The sequence below is a fragment of the Dama dama genome, chromosome 19 (genome assembly GCF_033118175.1).
Source record: "Dama dama isolate Ldn47 chromosome 19, ASM3311817v1, whole genome shotgun sequence".
Lineage (NCBI taxonomy): Eukaryota > Metazoa > Chordata > Mammalia > Artiodactyla > Cervidae > Dama > Dama dama.
Genome location: NC_083699.1, coordinates 29781751 through 29806915, shown reverse-complemented (window position 1 = coordinate 29806915; position 25165 = coordinate 29781751). Strand labels below are relative to the sequence as shown.

The 25165-nt window shown below is 36.6% G+C and overlaps 1 protein-coding gene across 8 annotated transcripts in view; it reads left to right on the top strand.

Moving 5' to 3' along the window:
- The window catches only part of TBL1XR1 (TBL1X/Y related 1), a 168144-nt gene that overhangs the window by 120225 nt on the left and 22754 nt on the right, over positions 1 to 25165 (top strand). For 6 of the 8 annotated variants that reach the window (XM_061166612.1, XM_061166613.1, XM_061166610.1 and 3 more), the window contains 7 exons: positions 8784 to 8886; positions 17373 to 17518; positions 19776 to 19998; positions 20704 to 20836; positions 21189 to 21330; positions 24033 to 24096; positions 24190 to 24287. In XM_061166612.1, coding sequence (XP_061022595.1) covers positions 8829 to 8886; positions 17373 to 17518; positions 19776 to 19998; positions 20704 to 20836; positions 21189 to 21330; positions 24033 to 24096; positions 24190 to 24287 — 864 coding nt within the window. In that variant the 5' untranslated portion in view covers positions 8784 to 8828. The remainder of the gene's footprint in view (positions 1 to 8783; positions 8887 to 17372; positions 17519 to 19775; positions 19999 to 20703; positions 20837 to 21188; positions 21331 to 24032; positions 24097 to 24189; positions 24288 to 25165) is intronic. The other 2 variants (XM_061166615.1, XM_061166614.1) reach the window with 1 other exon arrangement.

Here is a 25165-nt window from a genome sequence, read left to right as displayed (position 1 = left end):
TAATTTGGTTTTATTGTACAGGGTTTTATATTTTAAGTTTGGTTAGTACTAAAATAAGCTGAGATACACATTGTAATTAGAGCTTAATGTTTTTTCTTGAGATTATCTCTTTGAATCCTGATTTGTTGCATTTTACAGGAGTAAGTTTTTTGTTGTTGTTGTTTTTTAGGAGTAAGTTTTATAAATATGATTTCATTTAGTCTAATTTTGTAAAATCTTTTAAGCTTTGGCATCATGAAAATTTATACACATTTTAAGCTATTTGTCAAAGACTTCAGAGCTGTCTTAAAGTACACCTCTTCATTATACCATATTATATGTACACAAATGTGTTATTACCTTAGTAGGGTTTTAATTATTTTTAAAGAAGTGGGAAATGAGTAATGCATTTTGTGTGTGTGTGTGTGTGTGCTGTTTGCGAGAGTGTTTCTTGGGGAGTAGGGAGAACAAAGTGGCATTGAGGGGCAGAAGATTATGACGTGCTAATGTATCCTGTTAATGTCATCAACTTTGACAAGTTACAGGACATGTAACTGTTTCTGGCAATTACAGGACAGGATAGGTTCCTAAAAATAGAGGCAAATTTTTGAAAAGATAGACCCTGGCAATCGTGAACATCAATAATTTAAAAGTCTCCAGTGAATGAACAGAGTTTTACAGAATTTTGATGTTGGTGTGTTATCACTTTGCTAGGGCCACCATAACAAAATACCGCAGACTGAGTGGCTTATAAAACAACAGAAGTTTGTTTCCTTACAGTTCTGAAAAAGCCCAGGATGATAGTACTGGCAGGTGTGGTTTCTCCCGAGGCCTCTCCTTGATTTGCAGCTGGTTGCCTTCTTGCCTCTTCACATGATCTTTCCTCTGTGCACATGTATTCCTGGTGTCTCCTCCTCCTTGTAAAAGGACACTTGTCATGTTGAGTTATATTCACATTATGAAAGATTCACCCTAATAACTTCACTTTAATGTACTCACCTCTTTAAAAACCCCATCTTCAAATAAAGTCACTTTCTAAAATCCTGCAGGTTGGGCTTCACCATAAATTTTAGAGGCACCAATGACTTCACTAATGGGTAAACTAATTTAATTTCTCTCCTCTATTCCATCTCCCCTCCATACACTTTGTGTTGTTAGTTGTCATAGTTTGGTATTTTTTGCAGCATGTCATGGTTTTAACAAGACAGTTTGACAGTTTCCTATGGATTTCCCAGGTGTTGCTAGTGGTAAAGAACCCACTTGCCAATGCAGGAGACATAAGAGATGCAGGTTGGATCCCTGGATTGGGAAGATCCCCTGGAGGACGCCATGGCAACCCACTCCAGTATTCTTGCCTGGAGAATCCCCATGGACAGAGGAGCCTGGTGGGCTGCAGTCCATAGGGTCGCACAGAGTTAGACACGACTACAGTGACCTCGCATGCATGCATGCATGCACGTGGTTTTAACAAAACAGTTTGCCAGTTTCCTATGATAACCCATTGAGGTAGCGTGGCAGTGGATGAACTATTACTTTATTCCACAGACAGATTGAGAACTTATACCCAACAAGTTTTGATGCATGATTCTTTATGAGTTTAGAAGCTGTTATTTATATAGCAAAATATTACAATCCGTCTGCTTGTGGCTGACTGACTGTTTAGGACTGCCACTGATCTCAAGGTCCATGTAAGCTGTGTAGTGATACCCTGTGGTGTCCATGGGTCCTTGGCAACATATGTCATGCCTTGGAATTAGCAATTTCCTAGAACCTCCTGGTGCTAAGAATTTGGTTTCTTTTTATAGTTATTACATTCTTTTACATTATAGATGGCATACTTTTTTTTTCTTCTCTGAGGAAGGTATAGTATTTGAATGACATTTCTAAATACATAGGTCTGTATATTAAAATTTATAGTTGGAATTGTTCTTTTTCTTCCCAGCAACTTGTAAAGTCACGCAAGGATCTGGCCATGGTTTACATTGTTAGTCATGTCTCCAGCATCTGGCATAGTGCCTTACACATTTGAAGTGCTCATTCTCCTTTAACTGAGTGAATAAAATAAATGTCAGAAAAATAGTGCTTTAGTGGGTTTTACCCCTATAGGCTTTAGCATGGCCATTGTTATGTTTACTTTTCACTTGTCGTTACCCCACCCCCACAAATGCATGTAGTCAGCATTTGTTTGGATTGCTTTATCACCCCAAAGTAATACGAGTAGCTGAAAATGTGACCTTGAAGGGAGCAGAACCAGAGGTACCACTTTCCATGAACAGCAAATTCTAATACTGTATTCTGGAGCATTTCTGCTGAGATGTCTTCTGTTTTACCTCTAGTTTAACACATACGAAGTGGGACTCCCCAGAGGGCTGTGCTCCCTAGGGAGCCCTGTTCTGTAAGGTAAATCTGTCCTCTTTCCAATGTGGAAACAATTGGGATTTTAGACACTGACCTTCCCTCCACACCCACCCCCCACCTCCCACTAATTTCTCCAAATATAATCTATCACTAACTTCAGGCACTTTCTTTTAAAACATTTCTTGGTTGTCTGCCCTCCTTAGGTTGCAACTGACAAATCTTCTAGATTAGACAATAAAATTCGTTTTTAACTTCTTTAACCAAAATACAGTGGTAAATTAGCTTCAGATAGTACTTGAAGGTAGACATTTAATGTCATCAAGGACACTGTTTCTCTTGTTTCTGTGTTGCCCACTTCTCTGTCTCTGATATCTCTATTCTGACCTCACTGATCTGCATTCATCCCAAGCTTCACATAGTGCCCTTGTTGCCTGCCTACTCCTCTCTGAAAGGAGGCTGACTTATAGAAATCAACATGTCTTCTACTCGCGTTTCACTTACTGGGAGTGATTGAATTGAGACACATGGGATGTGGTGTGTGTCTGTGGAGGAGAGGTGTCAACCCTGAAACAAAGATATGATTTGCTGGTTGGCTTAAGCAAATTAAGTACCTTCCTCTGGATCAGAATGTCTGTCCCATATAAACCACAGGGCTGAGAATGGAATAATTCTCCAAATGGAACACAGTTGTTGTGTTGTGTGTGTGCCTTTTCTTAGTCAGTGGTTGTGGATTCTGCAAGAGGCAGGCCACAGTTTTCATCTTGCTAATTACGATCGCACCATGTCTCAGCTGCTGAGTTGCAGAGAAGCCTGAATCTTGGCTAGATGGACTCCCAGCATATCAGCCACTTGGGCCCCTCTGTGTTATTAACATTTATTTGGAAGGGTGTTCTGAAGGTGTCCTAGGTCATACTGTTTGACAGTTATTTGTTGTTTTAACATCAGAGTTCTTATAGCAGCTTTTAATATTGTTGCTCTTTTTTCAACTATTAAATAGCTATGACCAGTATTTGTAGATACTATGTATAAAGATACAGCTTCTGTTTTGTCACAGTCTCCATAATGTTGAGTATTAGTTTAAAATGTTTCTAATGTTATGGCTGGCCAGCATATTTTTGTTACTGTTGTTTATTATTGGTTATGTTGAGTATTTTACTAATGTTTCAGCTGGAGGGATCTTGAATTGGTTCAGTCTTTTGAGTGGCTCTAATTTGTTGGCATTCATTAAGAATTGAAATAGCTATTTATCTTTTCCCTTTGGTCCAGTAATTTACTTTTAGGGACTTTTCCTGATCTCGAGGACTATTCATACATGCACAGCTACCAAAAGAAATGGAGGAAGAAACAACTTGAAGCATAAATATTGTTATAGGAATCTTAGAATAATTTAAAATCATCTAAATGTTGAGCAAAGAAAAAATGAAACTAATGTGTCTGCCATGGGATAATATGCCGCCACTGTACATTTTGGTTTTTGATTTTTTTCTCCTAATATCTATTTTTATTTGCTTGTTTGGCTGCGGCACTCGATCTTTGTTGCAGGATCTTTAGTTGTGGCATATGTGATCTAGTTCCCCAACCAGGAATTAAACCAATCCCTTGCATCGGGAGTGCAGAGTCTTAGCCACTGGACCTCCAAGAAAGTCCCACCACTACATTTTGGACTAAGTTATTTTTCTAAGATGAGGACATTTTGATCGTGCATTTGAATTTAGAGCCTGCAAGAAGTTTTCAGACCTCTAAATAATGTGTTGTAAGTATGAGGTTTCAGAAAAGCTTTTTTTTTTTTTTTTTCTTTGTCCATAACTGTCGTCATTTTTTCAATCTTATAGATTTAAAATAGTATGATTTAGGATCATCATTGGACTCTGATATGCTCTAGATATGGTATCAGAAAAGAATATGATGTCTGTTCTGTTTGAGGCCAAAGGCAGACATGTGGTACCAGATGTGTGGAAGAACAAATGAGGAGATGGTTAAATATTTGGAGCAGTTGTTATCTAATGTGTGAATGCTGAACTCAATTGTGTGATGCTGAAAATACCATGTATATTTGGTTGAAGCAGTTATACCTGACTTACATTGACAGTCCTGTTTTTGTAATACTTGCTAGATTTTTGTCTGTGAAACCTTGAAGTAAAATAGTTCATACTAAACAATAGCATATTTAGTGTAATTTTACATATAAACACTTGGCTAAATGTTAAGATTGTAGTTTTTATTTTTACTCTGGCTGCTTTAATATAGCTGTGGGTTTGAATTAAGTAATTTCATTGCCCATAACTGATGGGGATTTGAATAAAAGCTTTTATGATTTTACAAGCTGTTTCTGAGAGTTAAGAAAGTACAGAGATATTTAATATATATATGTTTTTAGAACTAGGTCATTTACTTTTTAGGGCTGAATAAGTATGATCAGGCAGAATATACAAATAGGTGTTTTGTGATTTTGGGAAGTGCTTATTTTGGATGTCTTGTTCAATAGTCTGTCAGCTCCTTGGGGCAGAACTTCTTTTATACATGGTAACCTCTACCAGACGTGATATACGAGGCCCATATCTGTTTGTACAGGGTAGATTGGATGAGTGTCTTACTGTTATCTTGTGACCTTGTTTAAAGATAGATGTTCTGAAAGATAGCACCATGGAAGAGGTATGGCAGGAAGGTTTTTGTGTGCCTTCTGAAGATCGGTTGCGGCTAGTCTCTGCATATCCTGTCTTCACTTGGGGCAGGTGTAAGACTGCATCATAGATGTGTAAACAAACAAATCACAACGGACCTGTTCTGTAAAGCTGTAGTGAGTCCACTACTGAAGTGGGGGCATTTTCTCTAATTTTTGTTCTCTGGCATCCAGGTTTTTTAGGTAGTTTGAAAGTGAAAACTGAAGCTTTGAATCAGGAAACGTCTTAACGTTGTCTTGTTTGTTTTTAACGTCTAATATTTCCTGTTCTTTTCAGGTGTCCTTTTGATGTTAGAATTTAAACAGACTAATTTCATACTGAACCTTACTCTAGAATTGAGTGTCTTTACAAGAGGATAAACTCAGGTCTTTAAATAAAGAACCTATGTAGTTTTATTGCTACTATGACTGAAACTTTTAATACAGAGTTGTATTAACTTTACTATTTTTTTTTTTTTTAAGGCCACATTTGTTTGTATGTTTCTGTTAACTGAAAAACTGTCAATTCTGCAAGGCTGGGACAGCTTTATTTCGTGTGTCTGTTCCTAGCTCTCTGTTGTTGTTCAGCCACTTTGTCATGTCTGACTCTGCGACCCCATGGACTGCAGCCCTCCAGGCTTCCCCATCCTTCACCAACTCCCAGAGCTTGCTCAAATGTGTCCATTGAGTCAGTGATGCCATCCAACCATCTTATGCTCTGTCATCCCCTTCTCCTGCCTTAGCTCTTAGCACAGTGCTTTGTCTGCCCTAGGGGTATGTTTGATATAAGTGAAAACAATGGTCTTTCTCTCTGAAAGTATGAGCTAGCTGAAGTAGAACTAAAGCTAGAGTAACCCGTAACAGTTTACCCCTTTCTCTTAAAAAATTTACTTTTGGTTACAGAAACTATTACAGTACTATGATCAATATAATAAACTCATTCACAGCAATTTGAACAGATAAGAACTCTCCTACTCTTCACGTTTGGTATTTCTTGTTGACTTTAAAAAAAAGTATGCCACCAACATGTATTTATTATGAGAGTTTTTACAGACAATAATTTATATCATTTTGACTTGTGTTTTTCTTTGCCCCAAGATACATTAGATGATACAGAAACACTACTGATAACTGCTTTAATTTGAGACATTTTGGTGACCCTTGTGCATCGGAATCAGGCATTTAAAAAATTTTGTACCTCTTAGGTACTTCAGTTCCATTATTCATTATTTGAATATTAGACTGAATGATATTTTAGAGGAAAAGAATACTCTTATTTTCTTCATTAGCTATTTCCCTAGGATTCCACCTGACTGAACTCATTTTGGGAGATCCTCTTCATCAAGCAGTGACTCAGTGTTTCCCTGACAGATATCCATGGCTGGTCAAGTTGTGACTTAATGCCTGCCATGTAATGGGTATTCTATGTAATCATATAATGGGTGTGGTGGTTTTATTTTTTAAATCATTCAGTCCCCAGGCTTTCAGAATTGGCTTTTGTGTTATACCTACTGTGTGTGCCAAGCACATTGTTACCCATTCCTGTGGGTCAGGGTAGAGTTGAGCAGGATCTCCTCCAGAGCTCAGATCCTCCTGTGTGCCGCAGGGGCATCTGGATGAGGTGTCCTGAGCCGGTCATCAGAGGAGTGTTCACCTGTATCATTCTGTTCAGTGTGGCGTGTATATATATATCACATTCAGGTGAATAATTGTACTGTTTGAAATAAAATGGGTGGAGGTGCCTTCTTCACATGAGGATGGTATTTACTTTTCTTCCATGGTTTCTCGTCTCAGTGAATGAAGTACTGCCTCTCCAGATGTCCTCAAAGAAACCTCCGATCCTTCTCTTTTCCTCAGCTCTGTGTCAAGTCGCCCACCTTGAGTCTGCTACTTCCTGAGTATCTTTGGAATCCTAGGATTCTAGGGTTCTCCTCAAGCCCAGTGCCTCAGTCCGGGTTTCAGTCTTCTTAGGTGACTCCAGCACCTTCCTAACTTGGCCCCCTCTCCTCAGTCCAGTTTCCTTCTAGTTTTCATATTAGAATTCAGGATGGTCTTTTTAAAATGTAAATCATACCACTTCCCTGCGTTTTCTGCTTTTTCTTCCCTGTTTTCTCTTAAGTGATTCCTTCAAGGCTCCTCTCAAGCCTCACTTTTGTTTCTTTTCCTTCCCCCAGCCCTTCCAGTGACTGTTAACTGCTCACTGAATTGCTTCGGTTCTTTGCCTTCCTCCCCAGATATTCATGCTCTCACTCTCCTGTCTGTGCTTCAGGTCTGACTACTGAAGATGCTTCCTCAGATGTATTCCCAGACCACTGACTTTGGTTAGGGCTTCCTCTGTGTGTGTTCACTGGGGGAATTGGTACTACCCCCTTGTTGGTCTTCCTTTGTTTCTGAGATAAGCTTGATGAGTGTTCAGTCACCAGGTTTTCCAGATCCAGGTCCAGAGCAGTAGCAGTTCTGTTGATTAGAAGCCTGCTCAGTTCTTACTAATCTGCGAGGTTTAAATATATTGTTACCCTGCATTTTAAGAGATCCATGATGTGGCGGGACGGTCAGCACAGGCCTGGGGTTAGACACCGCTTTATACTGAATGGGCTTCCCTAGTGGCTCAGACAGTAAAGCGTCTGCCTGCCATGCCGGAGACCCGGGTTCAGTCCCTGGGTCGGGAAGATCCCCTGGAGAAGGAAATGGCAACCCACTCCAGTACTCTTGCCTGGAAAATTCCATGGACTGAGGAGCCTGGTAGGCTACAGTCCATGGGGTCGCAAAGAGTCAGACACGACTGAGTGACTTCACTTTCTTTCTTTCTTAATACTGAATAGGTGTCAGTGTATCCTTTTTTAAACAAGGAACTGAGAAGCTGGTCTGTGGGCCATGTCCAGCCCACTGACCTTTTATAAGGACCACAAACTAAGAAAGGGTTTTAATTTTTTGAGTGCTGAAAAAGAAATCAATAGAAAAATGTTTCATGACACGAGTGTCATATGAAATTCAAATTTTAGTGTTGATAAGTTGTCTCATTGGAACATGGCCACACTCAGTCGTCCATGTCGTTGCTGCTCTTGCACTGCAACTGCAGATGAGGACTCGTGACACTGACCGCATGACTGGCAAAGCCTAGCATATTTACTGTTGGGCACCGTACAGAAAAGTTTTCTTTAAATCCTTTCCGTGACATGAGAACAGCTACGTATAATTAGGATGTATTTAAGATATATGTCAGTTTCCTTCTTTACCTCCTTCTGAAGATATCATTTGAGTTTTCAGAACTGTACTCCAACCTCTCTGCCTTTTGCATACCTAGACCTTTTTGAAACTTGAACATTGCAGATTAGATGTTGAGAAAATAGAGGCTTCAAATCCTACTAAATTTTGTAAACAAAACCAGCATGGATGGCTGGTCCCTGATCCCATAGTCTGAAGTCAGTCTTTTCCTATATAAATAATTTTCTGATCCTTAAAATACACTCTTTTTTACAGTTAAGGAGAAAAGAGGAACAACTTTTTATGCTATTTGATATAATTATTAAAATATGATACTGGAGGCCCTTTTGTAAATTTTTAATTCTTTTTACCAATATGTTGCAGAAAAAGAGACCCAGCTGTGTTTTGGTTGTATAATCTAACTATTGGAAGTAACTTTATTTGTTAGGATTTATTATTAGGCAATATCAAACCTTCATTTTACAATATTTAATAAAATCAAATGGTTTTTACAACATTGTTTACACTTTGTTTAAAAATATTTTATTGAGAAAATACTTAATTAACTTTGTTTTGTTTTTAGGGTTATATCCTGTGTTGTGACCTCATGGTTTAAGTGGGAATAAAGATGAGTATAAGCAGTGATGAGGTCAACTTCTTGGTATATAGATACTTGCAAGAGTCAGGTGAGTACATTCATAAAGTAAATAGGCCTCAAATTATTTTAATATCCTCAAAATAACCTTTTATGCATTTGAAATTTGTACCAGTCCAAACTGTTGAACTTTGTATGTTTCCTTAATGTCTGGACTGCCGTTTTAAAGCTATGTGTTACTGCATGGTTTAACTCTCTGACTCTTTCAAATATGTTGGAATCATCTCAGGCAAATATTTGTAACAAGTGGTTTAGCTTTCACTGTTCAGAGATCACTTTTATAATTGGTAATGAAGTGAGATTGTTGCAAATGGTTGGTAGGAGCATATAAATTCTCAGATACCATCAGTTTGATAATGTATGTTCATAATTCTTGGCTTAATGTTACTGGTCCTAGTTGCAGTAAGCATTTCAAAAGCTAAATTTGCTTTTTCATAATGCTTTTGTCTCATCCCAGTTGATTAAGTGTATCTTTGACCTGAATCTTAATAATGTATTTCATCGGGAGCAAAGTTTGGTATAAAAAGATAATTTTTGTAGTCACTTTTGGGGGAGAGGTGAAAGGAATAGAGTAGGATATTGAGCCTTCAATTTTGATTTGAAACTCCAGTTATTCTTCTTCTAGGGTTTAGTTAGTTGTCCTTTCTTAGGCAGATAATTTAAACAAGGCCTTAGATTTTAGATTGTCTACTTATTGAGATACTCCCAGCTGCACTCCAGTTCTGAGCTTTTCTCTTAGGTGGGAATTTTCGATTCCCAGGCAACATCACTACTCCTCTCTGGCTTGGAAGAGCAGAGAAAATTATATCCAACAAGGGCTGGGAGGGAAAAAGAAGAAAATAAAGTAACCAAGAATGCAGGATAACTTGTTATGAAGCTTTGAAACGAATAGATCTTGTTTTGTTTTGTTTTGTTTTCAGTTGGTAAACTGGCAGATCCAAAGAGAAAATCTGTAGAATATTTTGCCTAAGATATAATGATTATTAATAAAGTGGAAAAGGTAGTGACCCAGGGACTGGAGCACATATGCTCACATTTGGATATTGTTATGTAGTACTTTAGACGATAGCAGAAAGAAGTTATTGGGGCAGAACAAACTCTGCTTTTTTCTGCCTTTGAATTCAACCACCAGTTAAGTCAGAGTTTTGAGGCATTAGACACTAAAGTGGAAAATAGTGTGAAGGATCAGTGGATGAGAAACACAGATAATGTTTTATGTCGCTGCAGGAAAATACAGCAAGTAAAAGGGACAGTAAAATAATAATCTGGGTTAATTTATGAAAGTGTGCAGTGGTTTTATCAAAAGTCTTAAAATTGCTTATGTTCTCACAAAGTATGCTTCTAAATTTTATATTTTAAGGTATTTTATGTTGCAGTAAACATAAAGCAAGAATGATATTTTTAAAAAATACCTTGTATGGTAGACTAATATTTATCATATTAAGTCCTATGTAATTGTTAACTATGTTCTTAGTTGTGCTTTGTGTATTCTTTACAAAACTATATACGGTGTACTGGTGATGAAGTATGATGTTAAGCCACATGTCTAAAATGTGAATACCAGTTCCTTTATAAAATTGCTAACTTCCTGTTTACATTATGAATTTATAGGGGAAAATCAGGCTACACTGGTGACTTTGACTTAACAGCAGGTTTTCTAGGAAGGCAGCTGGCAATAAATTTAAGAACCACCTATAACCCGCATTCTGAAGTTTGATCCTCTGACCACCTGCATCACAATCACTTAGAGAACTAGGAGTGGGCCCCAGAATTTCCTTTTTACAGATGTTCCAAGTGGTTCTTAGGCACAATTAATGATGGATCTGTACTAGTCATAGGATAATTAGAACTTGACAAAAGATGTTATATATTCACAGTATCTTGGGATCCATCTCCTGAGGGAATAAAACCACTTAACTTGTTTTAATCCTAAATACTTCATACTATGTGGTAAGTCTCCTATTACAACTATTATCAGTCCTAGAAAATATTACCTGTAAAAGTCCCTCCCCACCCCCCAGTTACATAACTTCTCAGAGCTCCCATTTTCTCATTCATAAAATTTGTTAGTAATACTTGCTGAAAAGGAACTACAGCATGGTATTCAGCCTCAAATATTTTATAAACTTCTGTCTGAAATAAGCCATCCTTCCCTATTTGTTAAAACTAATTAAGAGAAAAATTTATTGTAGTTTGGTTTTATTGTGCTGGAACCTTTTATCTTTCTCATTTATATCTCTGGAAAATTCATCCTGAGCATATTACTTTGATCATTATCATTTTGCGCTGTTATGAACTAGACTTTTCATATTTAACAAATATTTCCTGGGGAATAAAATTTGTTATTTTTTTTTTCCTTTTGGGATTTGACATGTAGTGCTACAATTAATGATTTATTTGATTTAGTGTGTTCCCTTTAATTAGCATTTACCCAAGGGCATTAATAATTTGATCACCCTAATAACATATCCAGCAATGATAGGTAGAATAAATACTAATATTCTAGTTGGTTGTATATAAGAGGAACTGATGCAGGGTTAGTTTTAGAAGAGCTAAGCTGGTTTGGATCTTTTAAATTTTCTCCCCCTCCCCTCACTCCTTCCCCCTTTGTGTCACTTGACTCTCCTGTGGTTGTTTATTTTTTTCTAAGGAAATTGTTCCAGGCAATTATTTGTGAACTTTGTGGCACTTGTTTTTCTTGTTGCTTTGTATAAGATGAAATTTTGCTTAAATTGTGTATTTGGTTTAGGGGAGAATTCTTGGTTCTGGATTTCATTGTCATTTATTACATGTTTAGGAGCTGGTGGATGAACCTGTGTTGAACACTATGAAACAGTTGCATTTTATGATTGAAAACTAACTGGAAAATGCAGAAATCATATGTCCTTGTTACTAAATAATTTTCTAGATTGTGATTCTGAATACTGTTATTTTTAAAAATCCTCATGTTTTTAGAACTGAGATTCATCTTGCCACATAGTCTCCATTTATGAGAAGGTGATGATATATGTAGGCTTAAAGCATTCGCTTCATGAAAGATCTTCTTGTCTCTCCTGCACCCCACTTCACTCTTCTGCTCTTTTCAAAGGGATATTGCTTCTCCCAGAAAATAGGCCTTGCACCACACCACTTCTTACATGATGCTTACTTAAAATGTTATATTTGTTTATAAGGTCACACATCAGACACACTTACTTTGGAAATCTAAACATGATCACAGTGATCATAGTGGGCACAAAGTAGCCAGAGTGTTAATACCCAACAGCCCATTCATTTGTCTTTTTCATTTACTGCTTTTTGTATTAACCCCTCCAAAGGCCAGTAGAGAGTATCAGCAGTTAAATGATAGTGTAGTTTCTCTTGACTCAGATAAAGGTAACTGGGCTAGATAAACATTGCTTCTTATATATCCTCTGCTGGTGCCATTTATAAACAGATTTTAACAGCAGGCTGGAAGGAGTTTAGATTAAATGGCTATGAGTAATGTGCCTTCACCATGAAGAAATGGAGAGGAGAGGTCAGCATCTGATATGTCCACCATGAGTCTTTTCTTTCAGTTTTTGTGAGTACGTGGTCAGTTACAAAACTGCAAGTAGGTACATAGTTTTGTTTTATAATAAAATATGCAGTGGCATTAATTTGATACAGTTGTTGTACACATGACTAATGAACAATAAATAGCAAGCAGTTGTCATAAATGCTGATAATTAACTATACTTTTATACTTTCAAATCACTTTTTCTCCTCTTTTTGTAAACTGAACGACTATTTTTTTTGCTGATAAAGGAAATTCCTGTTACACATTCCGACTGACATACTTGTTAAAAGACAAAGGTCCTTTAATGGTTGCCAAACAGAGAACTTGTTCAATCTTAATAGTAATCTTTTTGTTTTTTTAGGAATAACCAGCGTAGTAAGCATATAAGGAGACGTGTAAATTGCTGATGGTTTCATAAACTTGCACAGTTTTTTTGAAAAGCAATTTGGTAGTCAGGAACTTCCTTTGAAGTGCTGATGGTCCCCTTCAACTTTTGAGGGAATCCATCCTAAAGAAAAAAAACATACATATACATGGCAAAAGCCTATACACATAGATATTTGAAGTAAGGGTCTTTTTAAATAGTGAACATTGGAAAATCCAAATGTCCAGCCATGGGATGAATAATTTACTAGCTGGTACATTTATTGGATGAATATTATGATAATAAAATTATTTCAGAAAATACAATTCATATAAAATATTCAGATATATATATATAAAGGGCAAAATTAGGGCACAAAACTGCATAGCCAGTGTATTGTGCTGGACAACAGGAAATAAAACATTTTAACAGTTGTATTTGGGTTTTGGTATTGTAATTTTTTTTCTTCACTCCTTTCTTCCTTTCCTTTTTTTGTTTTTTTTGAATAAGTGTTAGGTCTAACTTTTCAACATACAAGGTCCCATGTAGCATTTTTTTCTCTACTTCTTTTTACCTTTTCTAAAATCTTCATGCATTTAAGTATGGAACTTTTTGTAGTAAACAAAATTCTGGGTCTATAGGATAGACGGACTTGGGGTCAAGAGAGTATGTGGTGATGGAAGCAGGGGTATAATTTTCTGGGCTTTTCTGACCTGATGCTAAAAAAGGACCTTATATAAATCAGATTTTACTTCCATACTAGGGCACTGTGTCATGTTAGTAGTTAAGCTTTGCCACCCCCGCCTCCCCCACCCCGTTCAGAGCCCTTTTTCATGTTCATATACCCTCTGTTTGCAAAGTAGAGTTGACAGACTCTGGAAGACTTGACTTCCCTTTGAGGAAACCATCCCTATCATCCCAAGAGAGGTCACTCCTGAAACAAGCAATATGTAGAAAATGGTTGTCTTGTGACCTCATTTCTTACGCGGGAACAGTGCATGGCCTCAGAAGTAACTGCACGTAGACCCCCCGTACCACTGCTGTCCTGATCACTGAATATCCTTGAATTACTGTATACTGAACTTTGTGGTTTTCAGCCTTACTCCTCTCTGGATTTCTTTTTCTATCTCCCAGATTTTAATCACTCTAGTGAATGTGTAGAATACTTGATTGTAGAGTATTTATACAAAGTATTATTTATATCAGCTTTGCTTTTTCTCCTGGAAAGAAGGGATGCTATATTAGGCAAGCAGACTAGACTTAAGCATTTCACAGACTGTAAGTTGATGCCTTTTGCCTTTTACTATGTAGATCAAAAGCTGTCCCTGAAAAAGTATTGCCTGCATATATATTTACAGATAAATGCAAATATATTTTGGCATAACCCTGGTTCAAGTTTTAGTTTTTCAACGGAGATTTAAGTCATATGTTTTCTCTGGATTCATAGATTTCCTGATGTGCCAAGATAAATTATAGTAGAATTGCATTCTGATTTAACAAATGTTTATTGAACACTAGTAAAATTAGGTGACATCTAGTTTCCTAAAATTGAAAGATTACTAGACATTAACCCCATCTTCAGACATCCCAGTGTATTAATCATACACATACACACAACCCGTAGAATGCTACACATACACAAATTAGAGGATTAGTATAGAAGAGAAATATCAATCCTGGAGCAGCAGAAGGAAGGATTTCCCCTCCATTCACATAGGTGAAAAGTGCGTGGTAAAGCCCAAAGGCATGAGATAGCACAGTATATTCTAGGTCTTGGTTGTAATTTGCAGTCACTTGAGTTTAATGTGCATTGAGAAGAATTGGGGAGATAAGCCTGGAGAGATGAGTAGGGTAAAGATTGCAAAAGTACCTATGTGTCACACTTAGAGAGTTTGACCTTGATTATGAAGGCTAAAAGGATTGTTGAAAGTACTCAAGTAAGGAGGGTGTGATCATTTTTTGTTTTACAAGTAGTCTTCTAGCTGTAGTGTTGCAAGTGTATTTGACTGGGGAGGAGAGGAAAGGAACTTATGACCGCAGTAGTCCAGGTAAAGGATGAAGGGGACTAAAATCCAGGTTTGGGCACAAAAGGAAAGCTATGACAGAGACCAGAGAGGGAGAATTGATAGGATTTGGCAAATGGTGGAATGCCAGGGGCTGAGGTGGAAGTTAGGATGACCTTCAGGTATAGCACAGCAAGGTGAAAACTTTGTAAGGAAGAAGTTATTTTAGGGAGGGGAAGGGGAAGAGTAGTTTTGAACATAATTTTAAGCTGCTTTGTAATGCTGTAACTAGAAATAAAAGAAAAAGTTACTGTTCAATTCAGCATGTGTTTAAGAAGAGCATTTTAAGTATGGACCTTTTTTAGGGCAGATATATATTAACGATAAGTGCCAAAACTATTAATGATGACTTTAGGGTTGTTTTTCTTGCTATTTGAGAACATTGTAAGTGCATATGTAATAACTTAAGATGGCAGAGAGCACCTGGTCTCACAAAACAAATTCAGAACATAGGCAACATTAGAGTTAAAAATTGACATTGTTCTACGTGCAGCTCTTAGGATATTCTTGGACATAATCTTGAACTTTGTCATCTAATTAAGCAGGGTCTAAGTGTAATTAATAATTATTTAAACTGTACTCAGAAATTGGAGTACAGAAGTCAGACTTTGCTACAGTTTAGAAGGCTTTGGAAAAATCAAAGTATCTTGCTTATTAATAAAATGTTTTAATGTCTCATGTGCTACTGATGCCATTTTCTAATACCCTGAAATGAAATAAGAATAATGATGCAGTCTTTTATTTTTTGTTAATATGCAGGAGCTCACTCTGCCTTAGCTTTATCCTTGAGCCTATTCTAACTGTTCAGTAGGATAGGGGGAATGTAATGGTTATGGCCATGGTCCCTGAATAAATCTTTATTTTCTTTGTGTTTTCTCATCTGCTAAGATTATATATGTGTGCGTGATATAGGCCCTCTGCAAGTAATATCGTCTATCTCGAAGTCTTCTACCCCAAGCCACTTGGTTGTTTAGCTTTTTTCCCCTTTCTGTTTATGATTTACTGCAGAATTTATTTGGGGAGGGATATGAAATTGAGAACAGGAGTCCCCAGCCTCACTGCTTCTGGCTTTCACTGCCGTTATCTCATAACCTTTCTCCCCAATCCTTCCTAGTTTTTTTCCTCAGTTTCCTAACCTGGTGATCTGGGATCTGCTTATCCTCAAGTAGTTCTGGGTTTCCTGATAGGGGCAGAGCAAAACGGTGCTTTTTTCCTTTGTGTGTTTTTTGTGTCTTCCTTGTGAGCTCAGATAAGTTGCAGATTATAAATGCTTTTTTAACAATGATCTTGTCTGTGGGTGAAATCAAGAAGTCAAAATTCAAGTCTTATAATTATAAGCTAGCATTTTCTTACTTCTCACTATGGGTAGTTACAGAAACGGTTAGCTATCCCCAAGAGGTAAGGAAGGGACAGCCCTAAGGAAAATGAACTTAGGTGTACTATGACTCTCTGTTAACCAATGAAGATAGCCTCTAGCCACATGCTCTTTGTGAGCCCACAGTATTTTATGATAGACTGTTCATAAGTGCCACAAGGAGTCTGAGAGTGCAAAGCACAAAACAAAACAAAACAGACATGGACTAAGCACTAAACATCTAAGGATAGACAGGCTTGACAACATGTTATATGGATTAAATTAGTTTAACCAAGACCCAAATAAGCCCGTGTTCATTTACCTTATTTAACATTCTGTACAGATGTATAATTTAATTGAATTACTTAACATTAATGATAGTTACTAGTTAAGCTCTGACGGATATGTTGGTAAAGAGATTAACCACCCTCAGTCTGTCAGTTTACTAGAATTTTACTTTTGGATTTGGACTTGACTTTCATAAAAAGCAAGAGCGACTTAAATTGACTTAAAATTAGATTTTTGTTATGTGAATATTTTGGTTTGAGTATTTCAAATTAAAATCAAAGAGTTGTTGATGGACATACAGATTGGATTTTCACTTGCCAGCTCTTCTTTTTCTAAAGCTTCCCTTTAGATGGGTTACTACTAAGTAACAAAAAATTAGTAACTTTTTTTTAGTACTTAATCATATATACAATGAAAGTTAAGCATGAAAATTATTTTTCATTACAGTTTTCATTCCTTATGTTAGTTTTAGTTTGCTTTTTATTTCCTAAGTAGTTTTTAGAAATAACCTACAAAATATAGAATTACAAGATGTATGATGATTTATATACAGAAATTTTAATACACTACAGAAATATTAATTGTCATTTAATTTATCTTGAGTGAAGCAGTTGAGTCACATGACTTACAAAGGCTTATTCCCAACTTTAAAGTTTAATACTATTTGTTTAGGAAAATTATGTTATGTACTATGGTTATATCATTAAAGTGAAGAGGAAAATACATGAAGGTTAATGTGTTTGGGTTTTGATACTTCTTTTGTTTAAAAACATATTTGGCATTAGCTAACAGTCTGGGATTCCAAATGGGTGGAATGTGGATTTGAAAGATTACAGAAGTCTTTCCTTTGTGTCACACTGAATGTTGCCATTTGGAGAATAGATTGTCACACCTCTTCTTTTGCTTTCAGGATTCTCTCATTCAGCGTTCACCTTTGGCATAGAAAGCCATATCAGTCAGTCTAACATAAATGGTGCCCTCGTCCCGCCTGCTGCACTGATTTCGATCATCCAGAAAGGCCTGCAGTATGTAGAGGCAGAAGTTAGTATTAATGAGGTAAGGAAGACTTAGTTCAAGTACTAAGTCTTACTCCTAAATGCTTCCTTAAATACCTGATATCTTGCTTGCCCATTCATTATCTGACTTCAGCTTCACCACGTAAACAAAATTGAAGGGCGTTATTCCCAATGTGGTGTCAGGGCACACAGGCAAGGCTGATGGCTCTCAACTATAAGGATCACTATCTTATTGCCTTTTACATGGTTTAATAAGTAAACAGTAAGAAATACTTTTCTTTACAATAAGAAAAGTGTGCTGTGGGATACTGAGACCATAATTGATTGAGAAATTAGAAGATCTTAGGTTATTTGGTTATAAGTGGTTTTGGAAAGCTCCTGTCTACAGTCTATATGATATAGGTAGTTTAATTTGTGTCAATCAATTATGGCCTATGAGCCAAAGTCTGCCTATCACTTGTTTCTGTAAAGTTTGCTTGGGACATAGTCACACTCCTTAATTTACATATTATCTAGTTTTTGTGCTACAGTGGCCGCATTGAGTGGTTGTAACAGAGACCTTATGGTCTGCAAAGCCCAAAATATACAGCAAGATTCTGCACACCCTGGTATAGCTGAAAATTTTTATACATGGTCAGGATTTGTGATATATGGAGCTTTTTACCTTATTTTCACTTCAGAGATTAACACATTCCCCCTTCCTTTTGCAGGTATTTTAAAAACTAAAGCATCCATGGTTTCTACATCAGTATTTATTACTATAATTATAGTGTACTAAATTGATTATTTTTTTAATGTCCTTATGTCTATAACTGAAAAATCTACTGATACTAAATGAAATGTGTCCTCATTGTCTTTTAGCACTTTGCCTTCCAAAGTATACTTATAGTAGAGAATGATAAAACAATTTCTCCCAGTGGCCAGAGTTGAAGTGTCATTTTTTCTGAAAAAATTTTTTCTAGATTTAATATAGTACTCCACAATATATCTATATTGGTTTTAATATTTTTTTTTTTAAGTTTAAATACTTGCTCCAGCTCCTCAATTACTCTATTATAATCAACAGTTTAGAGAGGTACACCGTGTTTTGTAACCTGGAGCATCCCATCATACCACTTAGGGCGTGTTCACTAGCTTGAGTGAGCCAGGCTTCATTTATGCATGTTTCCAGCTAATATGCACTGTTTCTATTTCTGACTTGCCCTGTGCCTGTCTCTCTTCTCCTGCTTGTTTTAGAACATATTTATTGTGAACTTTCTAATATCAGTGAGAGGAGCTTTGGAAAATTATAGCAACTTGATAAAATTAAAGAACACTAGCCTGTGAGTTGTAGCTGTACTTCTCGAATGCTTCTGTGCATATAAGACTCTCCCCAAAAGCTTGTTAAAACAGAGATTCCTGAGCCCTTTAGAGATTTTGATTCTGTAGCTTTGAGTCTACATTTCTAACAAGTTTCCAGGTGATGGTGGGACTGTTGGTCTTTGGATTGTGCTTTGAATAGCACCAGTTAACAGATTCCAGCTGTCATAGACTACCTGTGGAAGTCTTTAAATCTTACTGTGCTCATATTTCAACGGTAATAAAATGAGGGACTTCCCTGGCATTCCAGTGATTAAGACTGCCTTCCAGTGGAGCAGCATGGGTTCAATCCCTGGTCAGGGAGCTAGAATCTCCCTGCTTTTGGGCCAAAAGAACAACACGTAAAACAGAAGCAGTATTGTAACAAATGCAACAAGAACTTAAAAACAATAACAGTAGTAAAATGAGGTGATTGTATGATATTAATGTCTGTTGATATTGATGTCTATTTCTGCCTTAATGTTTTAATTAAATCACAAGAAACTTTTGCATTCAGCAAAACTATTTGAAAAGTTTTTAGTTTTAAAGAAGTATTTACCAAAATGTGGCACCAGATCTCTTATTATTGTATTAACTATCCCACATTACTTTTGACTAACAGAACTTTGGAATATAATTGAAAGGTTTTTTACCCTCTAGGCCTACTTTTTTCTTTTTTTTTTTTTAATTCCTTTCAATATTTCAGCTTTGATCTGTGCAGCACTTAACGGTAAGAATTGGGTGAGGAAGACAATTGGAGCAGCTGTTTGCAGTGCTTCCTTTAGTTGCCTTCTTCCCTCCGGATTCCTTCCTTCCTTTCTTACATGCACTCAGGAAATTATCTAAAAGTGTTTATTTTTTTTCTTGGAATGATGATTTTCAGCTGTTGACTTGTATGAATACAGATTGCTCTAAATGTGTTACCTTTGATTTTTCTTCTCACAATTTTTCAAATCCAGGATGGTACCTTGTTTGATGGTCGACCAATAGAGTCTCTGTCACTGATAGATGCCGTAATGCCTGATGTAGTACAAACAAGACAACAAGCTTATAGAGATAAACTTGCACAGCAACAAGCAGCAGCTGCTGCAGCTGCTGCAGCTGCGACAAACCAGCAAGGCTCTGCAAAAAATGGAGAAAACACGGCAAACGGGGAGGAGAACGGAGCACACACTATAGCAAGTGAGCCGGAAGTTCCATTGAAAAAGAAACTTGCTTTATGGGGATGCCTCATTTTAGCTGAACTAACACCGTCTATTTGGTTTTTTCCAACTGGTTCCCCTAAATTGTGTCGCACAATTCAGATTTTTATGCCTAAAGCTCCATAAAGCTAGATTTACTTTCATGGACCTTATTTTCATTCTTTTTAAAAAAATATTTAGAAACCATTTTTTTTTTTATTGTTAAGTGAACTTTGTATCTGCATTTGATTTCTAAATATAATTTATAAGAGTAGTTATTAACAAACAATAAAGCTTGGCATGGAGATATAAAGGCAACTCTTGATGTTATATGAATGATATCAGCAACCCCTACTGGCAGAAATTCAGAATAGTGTTGGCATGGATTATATTTAATTCAAACTATTTTATCATTTTTAACTGTGTTTGGGCCTAACCTTTCACAGTCTTCCTCTAGTCCTGCTCCCCCATCTCTGGACACACAACTTAGATGCACATCTCTTTTGAAAAAAATATATTCATATTTAACTAAAGATTGGAATTTATTTTTCATGTGATAAATTCTGTATAGTCATTTTCAATATTACCTGACATAGTGGAATAAGAAAGTTACACTCTATCTGCTGGTTAAGAATTCCTTTTTTCCTCCAATATGCTGTGATATTATTACCTAACTGGAATTTTCCATTTATTTCTCATGATGCAGATAATCATACTGATATGATGGAAGTGGATGGGGATGTTGAAATCCCTCCTAATAAAGCAGTTGTGTTACGGGGCCATGAATCTGAAGTTTTCATCTGTGCCTGGAACCCCGTTAGTGATCTCTTGGCATCAGGGTATGTTTCTCAAAGTGAAATTAAAGTGGATTTCTAAAAGAATCTTACTGAAATAGTGCATGTTTTATAAATACATTGCTTACACTTCCAGGTTTTTGTTGTTGCTTGTTTGTGGTCATTTTGCCCCATAAATCTTTATTTCTTCATAAAGTAATGTTAGTTTTTAAATTACTCCCTCAGGAGTGATTTCGGCATCTCCAAAATGGAGAGACTGAGAAAAATACTGGAAATGGAAATGCCTGATACTCTAGTTTGTATTTGCCTCATTAATAATAGGATATAAATTTGTTGCCTTGATTCTGTAATACTTGAGAATATTGTGAAAATTTAAAATATGTTGCATACTTTATAGGTCTGGAGACTCAACAGCAAGAATATGGAATCTTAGTGAAAATAGCACGAGCGGCTCCACACAGTTAGTCCTTAGACATTGTATACGAGAAGGAGGGCAAGACGTCCCCAGCAACAAGGACGTGACATCACTAGATTGGAATGTGAGTATCACTGTATCGTCCATGATGGATGTAGGTAAACTAACATACTTAACCTCTCTGAGCCTCAAACTGGTGGCAGGGTATGTCTGTTCGTTCAGATATTTTTGAATTTCACTAATAAGGACAGCAGACTAGGAGTCCCCAACCCAAAATGTGTTAAAACCAAAGACTGGCCCTCGAGCAGTCAGAGCAAGGTTCATCTTCAACCTCTCAGTTTATCTAGCTATAGAATCTTTGTACAACTGGTGGTCTATCACTCTGTACTTCATTCTCATCACATGTAAAGTAGGAGTGTATTAATGGTCCTACATAAATTAAATAATAAATGAAAACCAATAATAGGCATGTACTAAGTTCTTAATGGGCTTCCCTGATAGCTCAGTTGGTAAAGAACCTGCCTGAAATGCAGGAGACCCGAGTTCGATTCCTGGGTCAGGAAGATTCCCCTGGAGAAGGGAAAGGTTATCTATTCCAGTATGTATTAAGTTCTTACCTACTAAGTCCTTTGTTAGGGGTACAAGAGAAATCTATGTAATAGAAACATAGTCTTGTTTCTCTCATTTTGCTGTTAATTGATGAAAACTTCATTGCCAGCTGCTTTTTAGGAACTGTTAGTCTAGATTACAAGCTTTATTCTATCTGTAGGACTTTTAGAATTCTCTGATTCTATATATAATTCAATACCTTTGTTTACTTTTACTTACCAGAAAATTTGATTTCACTATTGATAAAGCTTCATCTTTTCAGTTTAAAATCTATAATTAACAGCTTTCTTTGCTACCCTTCCCATAAGTGACTTATGGAAAATTAGCATTTTAAAAGTTTCTGTATCTTTTCCTTTATTCCATGTTGTCTTTTTTCTTCCTTGTAACTTTATGTTCATTTTTTTCAACACCCTCCCACTCCCCAAACTCTGGTTCTAGTAACTTCTTAGACTGTATCAGTGTTACCAAGAATTTTAGAGATCAGCTGTCCTTTCCTTAGCAAGTGGATATCCTTTTCCTTCTCTGGACTCTGTTTTAACAACATTTTGTGGGGCTTTTCAAAGTATCTTCCAAATCTCTTTCCAAGAAATAAGATCTATCTTTCAAAATGATTACACTATCTAAAGTTCTTAGTTTCTATGAAATTCTTCCAGAACTCATGGTAAGGCTTATTAGTGTTCTTTTCTAAATTTCCAGCAATGTATTTACCCTTTCCCACCTATAAAGTTGAGAATTCTAAACAGTGTTATTTGATTGTAGGGTCGGAACTTTCTTAAAATGGGACCTTACTATATCATAGGCCAAAGGCCTTATAGCCTTCTTAGGCTGTTTGGCCCAGAGACCATGTTAACTTAATGAAATTTATAGTTTACACTGAAAAGGATGGTGAACAGATGATTTGTTGAGCTCGGTGTTTCTGAACTGCAAGTTAAAGCTTTTAAAAGTATAGACTTTTGGAAGATTTATTACTTGCTATGAACTTAAGTCTTTCCCTAGAAGGTGAAAATGTTATTGTTGTTTAATGGCTCATTTCCATGGCTAAAGCAGAAGCCTGTGAGATAGCTGTTCCTTACTATTCTCCTCCTTTACTAGTGGTCCATGGTCTAAAACCATTAGTTGAAAGGAAACTTTGCCTTGTGCAGAGTTTGGAAATAAACTTGTGCTGTTAGCTTCAACATTGCTCCTTCTTCCTTAGATAGAACTATAGGGGATTTCCAAATCCTAGCAGAACTGAATCTGCATCGCCTACAACCAGCATTTGTTTGTCACTTAACTGTACAGCCAGATGACTGGAGAGGTCTGAAAAGGTGATCTTGTTTTCACTTCTCTAACCGAAAAGCATCAGAAAGTACTGAGTAAGGCAGAATTTCATTCTGTCTCTCCTGTAATGTTTACTCATCTCAGCAATAGTCTGTACTCTGAAACTTGGATTTCCACAGAGTAGGTTAGATCTTGGCAAGTCCTGCCATTGTACCATTGTTCAAGGCAAGGCACCGTAGGAAATTGTAAGATTAGAGAAAACGTTAAGGATTCCTCCTCATAGTAGAGTAGTTCTGGACAGTTGTACTCACTTCGTTAACTATAAAGTCAGCCTACATTCTTTTCTGACTCTTTTTGTGTGTGTGTGTGTGTTGCTATTTTTATTGGTACGGGAAAAAACTAGCAAAAGAAAGAAATGTTTAATGTAGTGATATTTAAGAAAATGATCATCTGAAACAATATTGTTTGGAACACACACACAGTTTAGACAGAAAAGATTTAGACGGAGGACAATATGAAAACTTCTAATCATAATGAAACATTTTGGAAGATTTTGCTTTTTATTGAATACCTTTATTAAATCATAAGATTAAGATTTGATGTCCTTTTTAATCCCCCACCCGACCCCCGTGTTTAGTCCTGGCCTTTGTGAGAGTACGGTAAGTAGACCTTAGCACCTGTGAGAGCGGTGATAATGCTGCTCCCAAGCAGTTACTGCCCTTCCAAGACGGGGGTGTGAGGCCTGCACCCGGACTGAACGCTGCCAAAATACTAGCTTCACAGCAGGAAGGGTGTTCTGTAGGCCTTTTCTTGCACTTCCAAATAGGCAAAGCTGAAGGTCTTAAAGCAGAGCATGTCACAGACCTGCTGTACTTGGGATTAAACATAATATATTCTAATAAAAGTTAAATACCCTTTCTGGGTTATATAATTGAAAGAAATGTGTTTCTCCAACAGAGTGAAGGTACACTTCTAGCAACTGGTTCTTATGATGGGTTTGCCAGAATATGGACAAAAGATGGTAAATAAAGCATTTTTTTCCCCACTTGTTTTTACTGTTGATCCAAGTTATAAAGCTTAAAGTAATTTTAATGTTTTTCCTCTTGAATTTTAGGTAACCTTGCTAGCACTTTGGGGCAGCATAAAGGCCCCATATTTGCATTAAAATGGAATAAGAAAGGAAATTTCATCCTAAGTGCTGGAGTAGACAAGGTAATTAACTTCTATAAGTTAATTTGTTAAAGAGTATACTTGAGAGTAATATTCTCCTCTGCTAATCACATAAATAATAAAACATTCATATTTGCGAAATTCACATGTGAATTTATGTTAGGTGTAGAAATGCTTTCTTAGATTTTCTGTCAGCTCATTCTTAAATCTGTGCAGATGCCCTTTATTCTTATCTGTGTGACCACTCTTCATTGTTTTGGAATTTGAGCCATAGTGAAGTCATATATCCGATACTCTTCATCTCTTTTCTGTAGTTTTTGGTTAATCTCATCAGTGAGTATGGCTCTGGAGTATTTAATGGGAAATCTTGGAGTCAGTCTGTTAGCTGAACTCCTAATGTTTAATTGAAAATGCAAGAAATGCAGGGTCTTTCCAGCTTTCACCTAACATGGCTGGTAAACATGGATAGGTTGAAATCATTTGTTATTTCTCCTTTATTTTCTTAAAGTTATTTCCCTTACCACACATCCCAGAAAAGATTATTTTATAATACAGGAAAGTATATGCTCATAGTTACTTGTATATTGTTAAAAAGGGAAGTAGGCAAAAAGGAAGAATATGAAGGTAGCCAGGAATGGGAGGGAAAAGCCTTCTTAATAGTTACTGCCATTCTACAATACTTATGACCCCAAAGTTATAAAATTAGTGATGGGAGGATATTAGTGGAATTGTGAATGTATCCATTCAGATGTATCTGTTATACTTTGATGTAATATAAAAAACATTGTTTTAATTATTGTCAGAATTAAAGCTGCCTTTATTTATAAATGTGAGCTTTAAAAATCTTACTATTGAGAATTAGCTGATTATTATATTAACCAAAATTTGCCTCCTCGAGCTGCACAGCAATAAAAATCTGA